At 43.0% G+C, this 14400-nt stretch overlaps 1 protein-coding gene across 2 annotated transcripts in view; it reads right to left on the minus strand.

Annotated features, from left to right (window-relative positions):
• ankrd13b (ankyrin repeat domain 13B) overlaps positions 1 to 14400 on the minus strand; it is a 66631-nt gene that overhangs the window by 41564 nt on the left and 10667 nt on the right. For both annotated transcript variants that reach the window (XM_085794869.1, XM_085794870.1), the window contains exon 2: positions 4054 to 4189. In XM_085794869.1, coding sequence (XP_085650995.1) covers positions 4054 to 4189 — 136 coding nt within the window. The remainder of the gene's footprint in view (positions 1 to 4053; positions 4190 to 14400) is intronic.

Here is a 14400-nt window from a genome sequence, read left to right on the forward strand (position 1 = left end):
CCTACACATGAAATAGCCAACGTTTTTAGAGTGTTTTACTTTTCATGCAATAACAAGAACAAACAAATATTTTTTTACACAATTAAAATCAACTAAAGAGCTTGCTCCTTCTGTCACAAATAATGTGGAGCATACTGCCAGTACAGTATTTCAAGTGTCCCTCTGTCAACGACCTACGCCTGGCCAACAGCCTGAACGAGTTCTACTGCCGCTTTGAAAGACAATGGGACAGACCTGATATCCCCCACACCTCCAACCACCAGCCATCGATCAGCAACAGCTCCTCCAAACCTGGATCACCTACACAGCCCCACACCCAAGTGCCACCCTCCCCCACACCTCTCACACCTCTCTCCATCGTAGAAATCAAATCAAATCAAAGAAGGAGAGGTGAGGAGACTGTTTAAACGGCTGAACCCGTGCAAAGCTGCAGGCCCAAACTCTAGCCGTTTTCCTACTAACATCAGCGGGTCGACGCAGGTTTTTTAAATGCGGGTCGACCCGCTAACAATCAGCATTTGGCTTCTTTCCCATTGACCAAAATGAGCCGGGTCTGTCTGTCTAACCCCCGCATAAAACAGTCGCCCCGCTTTCATTCGCAGTGCGAGAAACACCGTGTCATGCCCCAGCCGCCCGCCACGGAGGACAGCGAGTCTGCCGCGGCCGCCTTATGATGGACGTCCGCGGCACAACATGTCAGTTAAACAGACTGTCGCTTCTTTTTTTTCAATCTTTTTTGGTCAGTGTTCTTTGATCTTCAAATCCCAGTCTTGAAGCTTTGTTTTGGTAGCCTACGTGAGACGCGACTGGTGCGATGATGTGGCATCACGTAACGCCCAATGTCATCACATAAATTAGCGGGTTGAGCCGGGTCTGGTGTTCCCACTGCAAGCCGATCAGAGTCGAGCCGATTGAAGGCGATTTTAACCCGCGTCGCTTGCCGAGTCATTTGACGCGGGTCAACGGGGGGGCATACATCAGTCCGATTGAAAAGTCCGACAGCTCATTTCTCCGACTACCCATTCTACAGTGTTAAGGTTAGGTTTAGGGTAAGGTTGAGGGTTAGGGCTACTTAAGTCGGAGAAATGGGAGGTCGGACTAATGGACTCAAAAATAAAGAAATGTATGGTCGGAGAAATGGGTAGTCAGACAGACGTGCCGGGTTGACGCGGGTCGGTGCGTTTATGGGTTTAAAAGGGTTTTTTGGCCAGTGGGAAAGGGGTATAAGTCTCCCCCTCCACCCTGAAGCACTGAGCCAATCAGCTGTCTCCGGTGTTCACACACATTTTTAACACCTCACTGGAGAACTGTCATGTGCCAGCTTGCTTCAAGGCCTCAGCCATTGTTCCAGTTCCCAAAAAGACAAGGATCACTGGCCTTAATGACTACAGACCTGTTGCTCTGACTTCTGTGGTCATGAAGACTTTTGAGTGCCTCGTCTTGTCCCACCTTAAGGACATTACAGTTCACCTACAGAGCCAACAGATCTGTAGATGATGCTGTAAACATGGCCCTCCACTAGCACCTGGACTGGATCCTACGCCAGGATACTGTTTGTGGACTTCAGCTCTGCCTTCAATACGATCATCCCAGCTCTGCTCCGTGACAAGCTCTCCCAGCTTAATGTGCCTGACTCCATGTGCAGGTGGATTACGGACTTCCTGACTGACAGACGGTAGTTCGTGAGGCTGGGGAAGCATGTCTCTGACACCCAGACCATCAGCACTGGATCCCCCCAAGGTTGCGTCCTTTCTCCTCTGCTGTTCTCCCTGTACACCATCAGCTGCACATCTGGACACCAGTCTGTCAAGCTCCTGAAATTTGCTGACACCACCCTCATCTGCCTCATCTCTGATGGGGACGTGTCGGCCTACAGCAGCGAGACGGACCCTCTGGTGTCATGGTGCAACATGAACAACCTGGAGCTGAACGCTCTGAAGACAGTGGAGATGATAGTGGACTTCAGAAAGGACCAAGCTGCCCTCCCCCCTGTCATCCTCTGTGACTCTACAGTGACCCTGGTTGAGTCCTTCTTCTTCCTGGGCACCACCATCTCCCAGGAGCTCCAATGGGAGCAGAACATCAGCTCCCTCACCAAGAAGCCTCAGCAGAGGATAGGCTATACTTCCTGCTGCAGCTGAAGAAGTTTCACCTCCCTGTGAAGATGCTGGTGAACTTCTACACTGCCACCACTGAATCCATCCTCACATCCTCCATGTCAGTCTGGTGTGCTGCAGCTACAGCCAGAGACAAGGCCAAACTGCAGCGTGTCATTCACTCTGCCCAGAGGGTGATCGGCTGCAGCCTCCCATCTCTTCAAGAGCTGTACATCTCCAGGACCAGAGCCAGAATAGCTGCTGACCCCTCTTACCCTGGACACAAACTCTTCAAGCCCCTCCCCTCTGGCAAAAGGCTCCGGTCCATCCGGACCAGGACCTCACGCCACAAGAACAGTTTCTTCCTCTCTGCAGTCAGCCTAATGAACAATGCCCCAGTTCCCCCTAAATAACCCTAAACCTATGGATGTAATATGCTATAATGTTAATGTCATCTTTACTCACTACATCTTAGCCTTCTTAACCTTGGATGTATATATAAACCATTAAAAATGTTCCCTGTATAATGTGATTTCACAAAAGTCCTCTGCTACTTCCTGCTAACAGCAGTATTAAAGCCGATTTTCCCCCTCGCTCCCTCATGCACCCAGTGGAATTAGCGCCAACTAGTGGTGCAAACAAATATTATCTGCAGGGCCTTTCTGCAACTGCAAAGGCGCTCTAAATCATCAGTAGTGGCACACAAATTATGAAATGTGCAACATCGGAGAATGGCCATAATTGGTGTATATGGCATTTTTATGGTCAAAATAGTGAATGCATGATAAATATTGTTAAGCTACTCTTGTGCGAAGGTTATCATACCAATTAATAATCTGGACATATATAGGAATAATAAAATAGCAACAAGAATTTGCCCACCCTTTCGATTGCGATTGGTGGTCTGGCTCATGGACTAAATATAGTGTATGTGGTGTATCATATATTACATGTTATTATAGATTTCTTATTGTGGCCAAGGGGCCCATTTACAAAAAACTGCAGCAATTGCAGGACATTTGTGATTGGGTTTTTTCTCACTGACAGGCAATGCTGGGCAATTTACACTGTCTGTTATACAAACAAGAAAAAACCAAAGCATAATTTCTTTTTCTTTTTTTTTTTTTACTTTGAACAATAAATTACAACACAACACACGGACAGACCAAACAGGATTACTGCTTGGTAGTGCTTTGTCAAATGTTTATCAAAGGTTTTTGACGTGTAGGTTGTTAGACTGCTCGCTGCTGTGGCTCTTTGCAATGAACAATTTGACAGCTTCAACACTTGCTTATCTGCCGAGTGTGAGGACCCACAGAGGCTGGCACACACCCAGGAACAAGTACAAGTACATAAGTACAAGAACAGGTAGCAGTTAAACGTCTATACAATAAATGAGCGCTAATTCTCAAAGACCCATATTTACCAGTATAATGACAAAGGAACAAATCAGGCACTAGTTAATTAGAAACTCCTTACCAGCTCCTGATTTGTTTTATGGTAATTGGACTGAATCGAAACAACCTCAAAACCCATAAAGCATAAGGCAAACCCCATAAGAATGTCAATATCCTGGTCTAGACTGTGGAAAATGTATTTCTGTGTGAAGGATGGCACACTTTAATTGCTTTCATTTCATTTATCTGCATAAATCCAAAGCATTTTTTTTTTTCCAAAGGGGGGTTAAAGGAGTTTCCATGGTGGAAATGTGGTTATAATATTCAACCACCAGTGTGAGACCGAATCTACTATTCCTCTCCACTGGGTCCCATTGTTTACTCTAATTATACCACAGTGTCATAATTAGTTTGACAACAATATATTATTGTATACACATGAATCCCCCTTATCTTCAAACACCCAGCAGACAACTTAATAATGAGTTCTGTGTGCTATACGTTATGGATGATATCACTTGCACACACACACACACACGAGTCACGACACACATACTCACCGGTCCATCCGTTGCGGTTCTCCTTGCTAACGTCGGCTCCGTTCTGCAGCAGGACCCTGGTGCAGTCCAGGTGTCCCAGTGTGACAGCCAGGTGGAGGGGGGTCCGACCACGAGGGTCCAGAGTCTCTAGATCAGTCTGGATGGAAGCAGAGGAGACAGAGGGTTGTTGTAAAGGACAAAAGACAGGACAGCATAGATGAACAGTGCAAAAACTCAAAATCTTACCAATAACATTTGTCTTATTTCTAGTCAAAACAAATCTCATTCTACTAAAAACAAGACTCATCACATTAAAAAGTAGCTTGTTTTTAGACACTTTTTACTTCTTTCAAGGATATTTTCACTTGAAATAAGTAGAAAAATCTGCTAGTGGAGCAAGTTTTTCTTCCTTATTATGAGCACAAAAAACCTGCTTTCACTGGCAGATTTTTCTACTTATTTCAAGTGAAAATTTGTTTGAAACAAGTGAAAATTATCAAGAAAAAGTTCATTTTTAGGTGATAAGTCTTACTTTAATTCGTTTTGACTAGAAATTAGACATTTTGACAAGAAATAACACAAATATTCTTGGAAAGATTTTGAGTTTTTGCAGTGGAGGAGGAGAGGAAACCGGGGGTTAATTGTGTATCATAGTGCTCAGACAGAGGAGGGAGGAAGCAGTAAAAATATAATAGGAATACAAGTGCATGCAGCAATGACGACAGAGAAAGACGGAGACAGTGACAGGTGCTAATTGATCTGTCACCACTCCAACATGGCCGGGTGCTGCACTCCTGCATCCCACCTTTTCTCTGAGCCGGGTGAAATGGGTTAAGGGAAGCACTATCTGCTCTTTTATCCTGGCCTCAGGGATTTTTTATGCAGCCTTCTACTTCTTCTATATGCTAGTCTTTAAAACTTCAGGTTCAGGCGAAGACAGTCTGAATCCTGGCAGGAAAATGTGGGCTGATAAAGTAAAAAAGAGCAGCTCTGTGTTGAGCCAGCAGAGAATCTAACCTACAGCATTTTTGTCACATACTGTAGGTGCTTTTTTTTTTTTCTTTTTCCTCTTCTGAACATGTGTAACTGTGAACAACATTGCTGAGCAGGAAGCATAGGCCTAATTAACGCTGGAGTCTTTGCTTCAGCTCTCAGCTCCACTCTGTTTTCAGCCTGTCAACAAGACCTCATTTGTCAGCCGTATTACATTAGTGTTAATCTTTCATATCAATCATACCATTACTGTGATGCACCAAATTAAAAGGAATTATTGCGGTCGGCTTTTTAAAAGCCTCTCAGACACAGTAAAAATATATTTGGTAGGCAGCTGGAGATCACGTTTGATGCTCTGAATACTAACACATTGATGCCTCTGCCTTTTTGGTGCATGTTTGTAACAAACACATGAAAGATGCGTGTCATTAGGACATGCCAGACAATGTTTTTGCAAAATGTATCTGTGTCGAGAAGTCAAGAAGCTGTTCACTGGAAAAACATTTGCTCTTTTGACATCGGTTCGATGAGAAAGGCGGTATAAGCTAACCATGCTAGAGTTAGCTTAGCATAAAGACTGGAATATAAATGATTAACATAATCATTTTAGCATGTAACTCCCCATAAATAAACAAAGCTATTAATTTTTACATATCTGTTTTCCTTTACCTTTAAACAAAGGTAGGCAGGGTGTCTTATCCCTGTGTTTCCAGTCTTAAATGCTAAGCTAAGCAGGTTTTTAGTAGCATCAGTGTCCAATTTCTGGTAGGCTACAAAAGCATCGTATTGAATCACAGAAGATGGATTGGGAGTTTTTGGAAATAAGAATACATTACAACCTTGTGGGCAATATGTTATGGGGGGGATTTTCCATTTCAGACATGTGAGCTGAATAACTGTGCCACCACAGTTGGGAAGTCTATTGCGGGTCCTCACATGTATTTATAGGCGCGCCAGTTCAAGTGTGATGGAAAAAAAAGAAGAAAAAAAAAGGCTGGATGAGTCACTCGGTATTGGCACCCTCTGCAGTATCATTTGACACAGTAACATGTCGTAATTGATCAGCAAGACTCCGACAAATCCAACAAGTGTTAAACCGTGTCAAACAGCAGCAGTGGCCACGTGACGTTATACATACAAGTTGTTTATTACCACATGAACTGTGGTGCTGGTAATGAGATGTCATGTCTCCATACAAATCAATTGACTTAATCAACGACTTGCTTTATAGCACTGCATGAAGCTGCCCATCCCTCTCTCTTTCTCTCTCTGTGTCTATTCCCCTGGCTGTTCTATGCACCACAGTGTTGTGTTGCCTCTCTCTGCAGTGTGCGCTCCCCCCGAAATCAGCAACTTTTTACAACACCGATCTCAGATCTGCCATCCAATTAAACAGAGCTGCTGACAGCCACCATTATCCGGCGTGTGGGCTGGTCCAAGGTCAGTTCTGTCAACCCGTTGTGGGCTTGAATTCTAATTAAGGATTACTCTAAGAGATAAGTGGCGTGACTTAGAATCAGCACTTTAATGAAGACCTTAAGGAAGCTGTGGGAACTGCTTTCTAGGAAAAGAAACAAGACCATTTGGAGTTGGGGTTTTTAACAGTGTGTCTAATACCACTGTGAACAATATATCAGAAAAAAAATGTATTGCTGAGCAAAGGAATAAAATGAGAAGGTCTGAACACTTTATTGATCCACATAAATCCCTAAATCAAAAGAGAGGAGAGGGAGGAAATGTATTGAAGATTAATTTTTAAGCAACTGAAAATAGACCAAACAAGAGAGCAACTCAATACGAGGAAGCTGTTTACTGTGGTCACTGTATGATAGGCTATCCTGCTATGACTTACAGCTGCTGTCTAACACAAGTTAAAGGGATAGTAGCATTTTTTTTAAAAGTGGGGTTGTATGATAGCCCCTAAGTACTTTAATTGCAGTAGAAGACTCTCTGCACTCCTCCCGTTAGCAACGCCAGCCCATTAGCCTGCCCAGAGATTTACAGTGTTGTGAAGAGACCCAAAGAAACGGCCTATTTTCACGGCCTAAAAGAGGTTTTACCTGAGAAAAAAAAATACACAGTTCCATTGTTCGCTATAATATAATTTTTTCCAGCCCTTCAAAGTGCAGGAAAAACACAGTTGGACCTAAGCAACTGCTGATCGGCGGGCGCTAACCCTGGGCGGAGAGGGATATGTGAGTTGGTTAGGTCCAAATAAAAACTGTGTTTTTCCTGCACTTTGAAGGGCTGGAAAAAATTATATTATAGCGAACAATGGAACTGTGTATTTTTTTTTCAGGTAAAACCTCTTTTAGGCCACGAAAATAGGCTGTTTCTTTGGGTCCATTCACAACACTGTATGTTGTAAATCTCTGGGCAGGGCTATGGGCTGGCGTTGCTAACGGGAGGAGTGCAGATAGTCTTCCACTGCAATTAAAGTACTTAGGGGCTATTTGTAGATCATACAACCCCACTTTAAAAAAATGATACTATCCCTTTAACCGTTCTGCTCTTAGGACCTGAGCAGATAGAGGGAGACTCAGCAGTTCGGGGCAATATGTTGAGCAGTTACATTTGAAGGAAATGAGGAAAACCACACACAAACATGGTTGGAGGAGTACGAATGTAAATGCATTGCAGACACACTTCATACATGACACTCACTCACTCTTAAAATGTTTAAACATCTTCCGTTCAGGAAAGCAAAACTCAATAACAAGAACATGACACCATGGTTTCTGTGTGTTAATGGATGTTTCACTGTGAAATCTCCAGCTCTGTCGTTGAGAGATCTTTACTCTGCGTCGCTCTTTTAAAATGCAACCCTGAAGAAATGGAGTACGAGACTGAAACAGACACAAATAATGTGGGTGGAAAAAATGTTTTATTGTAAGAAAGTGCCCATCAGCATCAAATCTAACATGCAAGACACGTGAAGATGGGCAGATGGAGAGAGAGAAAGGGCAAAAAAAACAAGGGATTGCTGTTGCAAGTGATGGCAATGAGAAACAAAGCCCGTGGAGAGGGGTGAGGAAATAGATGAGAAAGAGAACGACAGGGAGAGGAGGAGAGGAGGAAAGCTGAAGGAGAGAACAACATGGGGTGTCCCTCAGGAGCCACGGAGGCTGGGGAACAGAGGGATGGAGCGTCATAGCAACGCGGGCAAAGATAGCAAGCAGTCAGCTTTGTTTGTGTGCAGCGGATAGCGAACCGAGTTCAGGTATATAACATGTAAATACACCACTCTCAGTGCTGCGTGTGCATGTTTGACACAAGCCACATCTCAAAGGACACCGCGGACAACATGTGTTTAGGCATCAAATGGACGATTACAAAAGTCACAGGGATGAATTTGTATATATCTAACACCATGGGGTTCATCATTTAGCCTTCGTCTTGTGTCAGCTTTCTGCTGCCATCTATGGTGTTCGGGTCAGTTTTGACCCGTGTATTAAATCAGCTGTAAAATACACTAAAAACATTTTCTTTTCATCCAATTTGTTTTTCTTTACTTGGTTACACTGTTAGGCTTCCTATCCATGAAAATGTTGGTGTTAATATTTTTTGGTGTGGGTCCCTGGGGCTTTTTTGTCCATACCCTTGTCTTCAACTGAACCTTCCCCTTGTCAGCTTTCCGCTACCATATGGTGTTATGGTCGATTTTGACCCGAGTCTTAAATCAGCTGTAAAACACACTAAAACGATTATTTGTCATCCCATTTGTTTCTCATCTCTTGGTTACATTGTTAGGCTTCCTTATCCATGAAAAGTTTGGTTTTGCACTTATGATTTCAGTTTGAACTCTAATTATTGTTCTTATCGTTACAACGGTGTCAAAATTGACCCTAACACCACAAATGTCATAATTTTAACCAGAGCATTTTAGAATTTTGTGAAACCTTTTTTTATGTTTTATTTTGTTTTAATTGATGCTATTAACAAATCGATGTGGTACTTTTATGCATGTAAAACCTGAAAACGGGTCACCGGTGAGTGACCCGAACACAAGAGAAGGGATAAATAGCAAGAGGTAGAGAAACTGACAACTGAATATTAATAGTGAGACTTGGAAAACATCTCCTCCTGAGTCCCAACATGGATGTGGTACGAGCAACAAAGAGATTGAAACAAGCTGATGGTGAAAAAAAAAAAAAAAAAAGATATAAGAAATAAAGTCGAAAAAAAGTTGCCGTTTTTGTGTGTGTCCCACAGCTGCAATTCCATCCATCGCTCTTCCCCATTAAGATTCTTTATGTTATGTTAGTGATTATCAGTTAGAGCTTATTTTACAGCTGTACTCAATTTCAATTACTCTGCATGCAAGAGCTGTGGCGCTGAAATGCAGCATAAAGACACACAGGGAGCTGGAGGGATGCTAACAGGGAGAAAGGAGAAACAGAAATATGTGGTGAGGTAGAAGGAGACAGAAAATAGAGAGAGGGAAAGTATACTGTAGATGGGAATGGGATGGCAGTGAGGTTATTACAGAAGGAAGGGGGGGGATATGGAAGGAGACAGGTTGGGGAGAGTGCACGGCGCTGCCAGAAAACAGTCTGTACAATATACAACACAGGATGACAAGGAGACAACACAGGAATCCAATGAAGTGTAGCCTCACTAGCTGCTCCCCTTGCTCCATGTTTCCTGCAGTTTCAGGACTCTCAGTCCTTAGACCACATTTCTAGGACTCACCACAGCAGCATACTGATTAGAATTATGGTTACATAGTTAATATTAGAGTAGGATTACATATGTTTGGGGCAGTGTTGCAAGAAACAGTGTACTGCAAATGTGTCCCTAGAAAACCAGAAACAGTATAGTCTCCTAACATAGCATACTGTATGTAGCACCTGTTTCTCAGTATAAGACTGATTAAATAACAGAAGAATATGAGAATATAACCTCTCTTATTGTCTTATATTTTTTCATTTAGCACTAATCTGTGATGCATTATACCATAGGCATGCAATGCAATTTGCTGCATTTATTATCTTGGTAAGTGAGCTTGACAAACTATAAGCCCTGCAATGTTATTGCACATCAGCATTTGGGTGTTTCACATTAATCTTTGTTCCTGTGTTTTGACCTTATTCAAAGTCAGAACTTGGTAACTGAGACCGAGGAGCTTCGCCGCCGCCTTCGCTGTCAGTCCTGGACGTTTTCACAAGTTGCTCAAAGGGAATCAGACATTTCAAAGGGTGAGATATCTTCAATGTGGACTGACATTTTGATCCAGCAGCCGCTCTGTCACCACTTCTCTTTCAATACAATCAGGAACCACCACCGCGGTGCAACACATATACAGTCAGTATCCCGTGTCAAACTTGTCATATCGGCACAAGTCGACATTTTGCTGTGATGACACCCTGCAACTCTATCAGAAAGCAGTGTCTGTCACAAACTGCAATTCGCTGCTGTTCATTTGGTCCAGTTTGCATGAGAAGGAGGCGGGAAGAAGAGTGACAGACGGCGGTCAGAGTTAAAGGAGACACCATGGCTACCCGGCGCTAGCGATAGCGACAACGCTTACCCATGGGGGCAATTCTTTCAACCACAACAAACACTCAAAAAACAATCAAATATCTATGGTACATGACTGGAATCCTTACAGTGTACAGTATAAACAGTATAAAATTTGTGTTTTTGCATGTAGTCACTCACCTCAGATAGCCAAACTCTGAAACGTCCTGGAAAGACATTACTGTTCGATCGCAGAGCGCCTGCTCTCCCCGCCACAGGGGAGTGATGATTTCTTTCCAAAAATAAACGGTTGAGCAGTGTAGTGGTAATGTCCAAAATATCTCTGACCATTTATTTATTTATTTTTAAGTATATTTTTTGGCTTTTTTCGATAGTAGGCCTACACAGTAGAGATAGACAGGAAAGGGGGAGGCAGAGAGAGGGGTAATGACATGCAGGAAAGGGCTGCCCGACGCGGGATTCGACGCACCGCCCCGCCAACAGTTTATCTTTGTAAAGAAATCATCACAACAAGGAGAAAGTGTTTGTTTCTGTGGCGGGGAGAGCAGGCGCTCTGCGATCGGATAGTAATGTCTTTGCAGGACGTTTCTGAGGTGAGTGGCTACATGCAAAAACACAAAGTTTATACTGTTTATACTGTACACTATAGGAGTTCAGTGGTGTCTCGTAAGGATTCCAGTCATGTACCATAGATATTTGATTGTTTTTTGAGTGTTTGTTGTGGTTGAAAGAATTGCCCCCATGGGTTAGCCTTGTTGCTATCCCTAGCGCCGTCTAGCCATGGTGTAACTCCGGTTTGCCTGCATCAATTTTAGTCGCGTTTTTTGCCCCCCCCCTCCAACACTGGGTGACCATCAGGACAACGATTTAGGGGTCAAAAATGACCGGAATTCTCCTTTAACCGAGCACGGCGAGACTTTTATAATTTACAGTGAGCTCTACATGTAGATAAAGTTCAAAACGTTGCAAACTTTATGAAGGGGGAGGAGAAGTGTGGGCAAGCAACGGCTCGGCAAGCATTTTGATGTGCTTAGCAGCACAGCACAGTAACACCAGTTGTGCATACACACACACACACACACACACACACACACACACACACACACACACACAGGAGCACCACTTAAGTCCACTCAGAGCTAACTTCCTCCCACCGCTACACAGTGACCTGCAGACATGCTGACATACTTACTCATTCACATGTGAACAATGCTCAGTTGAAAAAGAAAACACACACACACACACACACACACACACACACACACACATACTGTACATGCACACATACACACTGTAACTCACACACATGGTCTTAGAACTAAATCATGATGAAGAACACTTCAAGTTCCCCTTCCCCATTAACGAAAGAGGAACTATGGAGGAGATATTTGTTTTCAGCTAATGGGCCATGTGTCTCTCTCTCTCACACACACACACACACAGACACACACACACACACACAGACAATCTCCTAGGCATTGTGTTTGACTCGTGTGGTTCGGTAGTTACAGTAGGGACATTATGTCATCCCTGTTCGTCTCTTGGCTCTCTCTCTCTCTGCTCACTCGACAATGACATCACAACAGAGGGCACACTGTGGTCACACAAAGAGCACGGCGAAGGCAGGGTGTGTCACACGGCGGCTGCTGCTGGCACATTATGTACGGCGGGTAACTTCTGGCTACACGAAGACACATTGATCAGATTTTTAACGGCTCATGTAAATATGAAACCTGCTAAATGGCCCCAAAATGGTTTTAATCTATTTCCACAGCCGAGATGAATCTTATTTTAAACGTTATGTCATCAGATCAGGGATGTAGCTGTGACTGAATTAATGGCGATGTATCTGATGAGCCTTTTTATAGAGCGTGCAAGTCACAGGTGTTCAGGCATTAACGAGGCTCTGCTATTTTAAAGTGACATTGTAATCACAACACCAGGACCCTGACTGTGAAGCAACTATTAAATGGGATTCAGGGATTATTGATTCATAATTTATCTCTTGTTCCGTGCACTAAAAATACAAGAATAAAACAGAGTAAAGCATAGTATATAATAACTTGTAGGCATAATAAGATAAAGCCAACTTCAACATGCAGTGTAAATTAGCATATTAGCTACATTAAACCAGTTTAGGTAAACTGTAGCTAGCTGGAGCCAGTATCAAGTTAGCTTAGCACAAGGCTGGAAACATGGGGAAACTACAAACCTGGCTCTGTCGTTATAGTATTATATTTTCAAATATATATATTCTCTAAATGTTAAATAATAATACAATCATAATCCAGGGGTGCAACTCATACCATGCCACTTTAAAAATAAAGTTATTATTATTATATTATGATCAGTGTCTGTGTATTAATTTGCATTATAGTGGAGGAGACCAGAGATGGGATGTGGAGTCAGAAATATATTTGTCAAACATTATTTGTTCCACCATTTCAATCATTTCTTTTTAGATGTGAATCTAAAATGTGAAGAATGTGAAGTCTGCAATACATTTGTTCAATTTTACATAATTTGGGGTATTTTTTTTTACAATTCATGTTTTTCAGAAATTGCACCCGGGATCTGCACCCATGTCATAATCCATATCAGATGGCTTAATTATGTAAGTGAAGTTGTGCTGCTGGCTGGTGGGCGAGGGAAATAATGAATCCACTTCCTTTTTAGTGGTATATATCTGACCTATTGCTTTTGTTGCAGAATACAGATGACATTATCATGAAAGTGCAGAAACAACAAAAGCAGCTTGTCCCATTCTGAATGAAAAAGTGACGTTATAATGTGGCCGCGAGACTCTGACACTCTGTGCCCCTCATACAAAAGGATAAAGTCTCGGCATCAGCAGCATCACGTCACACTGTTGCATTGTAAAGAAGAAAATATTCCCCTTATCATGACATACAGTGCAGCTCCTTGTTATGAGGAGAAAAACTTTGCATTTATAATGAGATGTAAGTATTTCTTCTTTTCCTGACTGTGGCAGCTCTGCATGTGTTTGCATACAATTGCGACTTAATGGGACCACAGTGTTCATGTTTTCTCTGACTAGCCTCCATTTATCTTCTCTCCATACTTGCATACCTTCATCTTCTGGTTCCCTAAAAAACTCTCTTTAACACCTCCAACACTTTCCTTTTTTAATTTTTCTTTTCTTCCAGATCTGCATCTCTGTCTTTGCTTGATTTTTCTTTTCTTTTCTTTGCTTCGCACCGTTGACGCTTGATTTCATCCGTCTCTTTCTTGTCTCTCATTAACCCATATCTGTGTCTTATAATCAAACTCTTCCCAGGTTATTCTCTCCTTCCCTCCCTCAATAGTGAGCCCAGTGGAGGTTGCATTATTGATAGGCATCTCTATCTGTGGCATCTGCTCCTTCCCTTTACCCCCTCCACCCTCCCTCACTCTCCCCCTTGCTATGTGTGTGCTTGGTCTGATGCAGCTTGGCAGGTACTTAGGCCAACATCAATCTTTCATACAAACACCATACACACACATATACTACCCACGACACACACAGACACACACAAAATTGTGCATATACGCATACAGCAGCTTTCCCAAAATGTTTGTGCATGGGGCGCACAGGAGCAGAGGGTGGCGATGGGAGGGAGGAGTATAAAAATAACTTTTCCTCCCCCCCGCTGCCTCCCTTTCTCGCCTCTGTGATTCTCCATCCAGAGGAGACTTTGACAAACGCGAGGCTGCCATGAAACCCTGATCCATTTTCAATGTGACACCGCTTCAGAAATAAAAAGGACAGTACAAAACCTGCGTCACAGATGATAGAGAGAGCAGAACAAACGGTGCCGATAACCCTGCAGAAGAATAACAAAAACCTCTCGCAAGCAACGTCTCGCGCTCATCTTAACGCAGCTAGCGCCAGGA

This window comes from Trachurus japonicus, chromosome 13, assembly GCF_045865225.1.
Source record: "Trachurus japonicus isolate A0001 chromosome 13, Traja_1.0".
NCBI classification, from domain to species: domain Eukaryota; kingdom Metazoa; phylum Chordata; class Actinopteri; order Carangiformes; family Carangidae; genus Trachurus; species Trachurus japonicus.